At 54.3% G+C, this 5,347-nt stretch overlaps 1 protein-coding gene across 1 annotated transcript; it reads left to right on the top strand.

The window, feature by feature from the left end:
- The first annotated feature begins 2,282 nt into the window (after positions 1-2,282).
- LOC141552556 (nonsense-mediated mRNA decay factor SMG5-like) lies at positions 2,283-4,902 on the top strand. The gene is given in 9 exon segments (XM_074284680.1): positions 2,283-2,562; positions 2,663-2,842; positions 2,845-3,000; positions 3,083-3,271; positions 3,274-3,327; positions 3,330-3,575; positions 3,648-4,188; positions 4,283-4,433; positions 4,435-4,902. Coding segments are annotated over 9 exon segments (2,265 nt in total).
- Positions 4,903-5,347: the final 445 nt, after the last annotated feature.

The raw sequence follows: 5,347 nt of genomic DNA, 5'->3' as shown, positions 1-5,347 counted from the left end.
AGAAGAAGAAAGAAGAAGAAGAAGAAGAAGAAGAAGAAGAAGGAAGAGAGAAGAAGAAGAAAGAAGAAGAAGAAGAAAATAGGAGGAAGGAGGAGGAGGAGGAGGAGGAGGAGGAGGAGGAGGAGAGGAGGAGAGAAGAAGAAGAAGAAGAAGAAGAAGAAGAAGAAGAAGAAGAAAGGAAGAAGAAGAAGAGAGAAGAAGAAGAAGAAGAAGAAGAAGAAGAAGAAGAAGAAAAGGAAGAGGAAAGAGAAGAAGAAGAAGAAGAAAGAGAGAAGAAGAAGAAGAAAGAGAATAAGAAGAAGAAGAAGAAGAAGAAGAAGAAGAAGAAGAAGAAGAAGCAGAAGAAGAAAGAAGAAGAAGAAGAAGAAGAAGAAGAAAGAAGAAGAAGAAGAAGAAGAGAAGAAGATGGAGGAGGAGGAGAGAGGAGGAGGAGAAGGAAGAGGAGAGGAGGAAGGAAGGAGGAGGAGGAAAGAAAGAGCAGCTTGTCCAGGGCAGAGCTAGGCACTGATAGACCAGGACTGGAATCCAGGTTCTCTGGCTTTTTGCATTTCCTTGAATTGAATAGCACATCTGGGGATGTGTGAATGCAGAGCATAGGGAAGGCTGGGACTCAGAAGACATGGGCTTGTCTTGCCTGACCAATTCAGGACCAGGACATTCCAGCTCTTCTTAAATATTTACAGAATTGAGTTGAATTTAATTGAACAGAAGAGAGACGGAGAGAACCCGTCCCTCACCTCACTGGTGCAGGGAGGGAATGAGTGGCCGGCAGGCAGAACCCTGCTTTATGTGCTCGGAGCAAAGCACCTGGGGCAAAGTCCTGGAAGGTGTATATTGTTCGCACCAGTCTGGGGATTACTTTGGCACTGTGCCCCAAAAGCTGTAAAACCGCAAACCCTTTGATCAGCAATACTATTACCCAGTCTATATCAATCCAAAAAATAAACAAATAAAAAATGAAAATGATCTTTTCTTTTTCTTTTTAGTGGTGACAATAAAGGTTTTTCTTGTTTTGTTTTGTTTTGTTTTTGTTTTTTTCTAAACAGTGTTTTGGGACTAGGAACACGCCTTTCAGGAGCGCTCTGAAAACTGTGCCAAGAGTTTACATCTTCAGGGACTTTCCGGGACTGAGCACTTCCTTAAGTACCTGCTTCCCCTCCTCCCACCCCAACCCCACAGAAAGAAATGAGTTTTTTAAAAAGTCTGAGTTTAAAAAAGGCAGAGTTTTTTAAAAGTCTGCCTGATTCTCCTTCATTTTCCTTCTGTTTTTGGGTTTGGTTTGGCTGTTCGTCTAGAGGGGATAGCATCTTTCATGCAGACTCCTTTGGAATCGTCCTGCATCTCCGCACTGCTTGAGACAATTTGTTCAGACTTGATCATTGGACCAAATCGCTGTGACTGTGGCCGAAGTTCTGTTTCTGCTCACTCTGCTTTGCCTCATTTCATAGAAGCCTTTCCGAGGGTTTTCTGAAATCTGTTTGTCCCCTTTTAGAATTCTTTCAACCCAGTCACGAGCACAACTGGAGCTGCCCACTTGAGGGGCGATTCCTCCACTCCAATGCTTTACAGAACGGTTGTAGATATATTTGCACAAATAAGACGTTTTTCTATTTTGCTTTTTATTTCTTTGGGATACAGGCCCGGAGTGGGTCTCCTAGTCTTCACAAGCACGATAATTGTATATATATTGGATTTAACCTGTATTTTAACATATTTAACATGTTTTGGGATAACAAGGGGAGGAGGTGGGGGAAGGAAGGGGGGAAAAAAGTTTTGCTAGGGTCAATTTTGAAAAAGGAGGAGGAGGAGGAGGGGAGGAGGAGGGGAGGAGGAGGGGAGGAGGAGGAGGAGGAGGAGGAGGAGTATATAAAGCAGGTTCTGCCTGCCAGCCACTCATTCCTTCACTGCACTGGTGAGGGACGGGTTCTCTCCCTGAAGAGATTTGTGATTTTCTAGGAAGACTGGACTTGGATTTCACTGCACTAGGTAAGTGACGAGCTTGTTCTCTCGGTCTCCCTTTCGTGATTTTTTGGGAAAAGTGTTCTTGATTTTCACTGCGCCGGTTAGGGGAGGGACGGGTTCTCTCGGTCTCCCTTTCCCTGAGGAGATCCCTGATTTTCTGGGGAGAGCGGACTAGGAGCTCTCTGCGCCGATTAGGGGAGGGACGGGTTCTCTCGGTCTCCCTTTCTTTCCCTGAGGAGATCCCTGATTTTTTGGGGAGAGCGGCCTTGGAGCTCACTGAGCCAGTTACCAAAGCGACGCGTGAAGAGGGATCTGGAACTATGGAACCCAACCAAACCAAAGGACTTCTCCTGAAGATGGTGGGATCAGCACAGCAGCTGGACGCCCTCCTCGCGAGGGAGACGGCCCACCAAGAAGTTTTCCAGCCCCAGAATGCGGCCCTGAGGAGCCAACTGGAACAATCTGCCGTTTGCCTCATCCTGCTGAGCCCACGGTATTATGGGATGGTCGCGGAAGAGCTGCTGTGGATGAAAGTGTACTACAATCTCCAAACCCTCCGGAAGACCAGGGGAGCCCTTATGGACGCTTGGGGCCCAGAAGGTGCTTACCGGGAGCACCTCAAAAATGGAATTCATGTCTATCATGGCCTTTTCTTTTCTATGCAAGCACAGTTCGAGCTGCAATTGGAAACCCTCCGCAGAAGAGATGGACTGGGCCAGGAAGTTCTGCCATCTTTGTCTGCTTCGGATTGGAGACTTGTACCACTATCTGAGGGAGTTCACGGCCTCGGAGGGAGAGAAGCAAGCTAAGCTCTACTACTACCGAGCTCTGTCGCTCATTCCCGCCCTGGGCTTGCCCTTCGTGCACCTGGCAACTCTGTCCGAGCTAAATTTTCTTACGTCGAGGCCACGTGTTTTTATCAGTGTTGCATCCATTCCAAAGTCCCCCACGCTGCAGCCTTCCTGGGTCTGGAGCAGATCTATCTGAAGATTCAGGAGGAATACAGACAGCTCCCGAGTGTTCCGCTGGGGAAACTAGGTCCAGAGCACCAGGCGCGGGAAGATGTGAGAAGGCTGCTGGTCAGCTTTGTGTATCTCCAGAGCCTCCTGACGCCCCCAAGGCAGAAGACACCCGGCGCTGGAGAGGCTGTGCGCGAGGGTCCTGGAGGACTTTCAGCTGTGTCTCTCCCACCTGGCGATCCAAGCCGGCCAAGGCTGGGCCAGGAGAGCGGGGGCGGAGCAGGGGCATGGCTCCTCGCTCTTGCCAAATCAACTGGTCTTCCAAATGGTCACCCTGTGCCTCTTGACTTTGGAGACTTGAAGAGAGCCGGCTCGGAACTGAGCCACACGGCCATCTCCTTCAGCCTGGTTTTCTCTCTCATATCGTGCGGCCTGGTGGGCGGCAACATCCGGGCGGCGCCTCACCAGCCGGGTGGCGCCAGGGAGGGACGAAACGCAGGAGCCGGAGAAGCCTTGGCTGGGAAGAGGGAGAACGGGCACCAGAAGCTTCCCGCTCCCACCCCGTCTCGGTTCACGTCGGCGAGTTCCCAGAGAGCGATCAGGAGCCGCGTTTCTCCATTCCACCTTCCTGCCCTGAAGATTCGTGGGAGGACAGCGAGTCCATGTGAAGTCTGGGAGCCGAGACGGGAGCCGGGACTCCCCCCGGGGACTCCTACCGTGTCTTAGACGACGGCGAAGATTGGGGGACGTTTCTTTCTGTTCGCTCCCCGACTCGGACAGCAGCTTTCAGCGAAGTAGCCTCAGAGGAAGGAGAAGAGGAGAGAGCCTCGGAGGAAAGCGCCATCTCCAGCAGCTGGACCCTCCCCAACTCGCAGGCTGTGCAAGAGCGGCTGGACATTCTGTGCGCAGAAGGGCTGCTCCCGGCTCTCCGGGTCGTCCTGCAGTGGCTGCTCAACGAGCCGGCCCTCAGCGCCCTCAGCATGCGCGCTGTGGCCGGGCCTCTGGAGGGACCTGCTGCTTGCTGCTCAACCTGCTGCCCAGCGCCCAGGAGCTCGGAAACCCCCACCTCGGGCTGGCCCCCGGCTCGCGAGCTGCTCCCCCACTTTGAGCGGGCCCAGCCCCCCCATCTCTATGCCCCTCCTGGAGGACACCATCCTGCGCTCCCTCCTCCCCTTCCAGGCTGCCACGCGAGCTTAAACTTTGACCTCGACGTGTTTCCCACTTTCTCCAGGGAAGACGTGGCTCTGCGCGCCTGCGTCCTGCGCACGTTTGGCCACTTCGCTGCCCACCTGCCTGACAGTCTCGTCGTGTTCGATCCGAAGCTGGGCCTCTTTCTCTGGGCGGTTCCTCCTTCGGGGGAGGCTCGGGAGAAAGGGGCGCCGCCCCCGGCCCGGGAAGGCCCGGCCCAGCTGCAGAGGACAAGTGCAGTCCATGGAGACGGCCCTGCGGCTGCTCCGCATTCAGACGGCCCTTTCCCCTTACCTCATCCCAGACGCCGTGGCTCTGTGGCAAGCACCTGCCCCTCGTGCGGGACATGGCCGGGAGGTTCGTGCTCATAGTCCCCAGGATCGTGATCGACGAGTTGGACCGGAGGAAGAAGGAGGCCCCGGCCCGGTTCGCCCTGCGGTTCTTGGAAGAGCAGCTGAAGCAAAGGAACGGGCGCTTTCGGTGCCAGGTGCAAGTGCGGGGCAAGTGGAGGTGGCCCAAGATAGGAGGAGAAAACGCGGCTGCCTGGAACCTCCACAGCATCCTCCGCGGCTACGGGGAGCTGCTGCGCGCCGTCGGGGAGGAGGCGGACAGCGCCAGGGGGATGGTGACCGTCCTCACGGCTCTGGACCTGGCGGGGGCCGGGCCCTTGTCCCCTCCCCTGAGCTCGGCCTTCGAGGCTGCGCACGAGGCGGGGGTGGCCATCGAGCACGTGCTCCCCTTCTACACTCGCTGGAAGGCCCTCAGCCGGAACACGGAGCTCCCAGGGTCTTAGGGGCAACATTTCATTCATGCATCCGCATGAATGTGTTTTTAAAGAATTCCCAACCCCCCCCCCCCCCAAGCCAAGCCAAGACAAAGAAACGTGTTTTTTAAAAGTCTGCCCGATTCTCATCCGTTCTCCTTCGGGTTTTGTGGTTGTTTGGTTTTGTTTTTCATTTTTTGGTTTCGTTTCGTTTCGTTTGGTTTTTCTCTAGAGGGTCTTTCAGCCGGAGTCCTTGGGAATGGGCCTGCATCTCCGCCCGGCTGAGAACTGGTCCTTGGACCCCATCGCTGTGACTGTGCACAAAGCTCTGTGCTCACTCTGCTGGCGCCGGCTCACGGAAGCCTTTCCCAGGGTTTCCCAAATCTGTTTGTCCCCTTGTAGAACCCAGTGCCCTTTCAACCGAGGCACGGAGCACGACTGGAGCTGCCCAACTCAGGGGCCGTTCCTCCATTCC

The sequence above is a fragment of the Sminthopsis crassicaudata genome, chromosome 2 (genome assembly GCF_048593235.1).
Source record: "Sminthopsis crassicaudata isolate SCR6 chromosome 2, ASM4859323v1, whole genome shotgun sequence".
Taxonomy (NCBI): Eukaryota; Metazoa; Chordata; class Mammalia; order Dasyuromorphia; family Dasyuridae; genus Sminthopsis; species Sminthopsis crassicaudata.
Note: the sequence above shows the minus strand (reverse complement) of the source record. Positions and strands in the feature narration are given on the sequence as shown.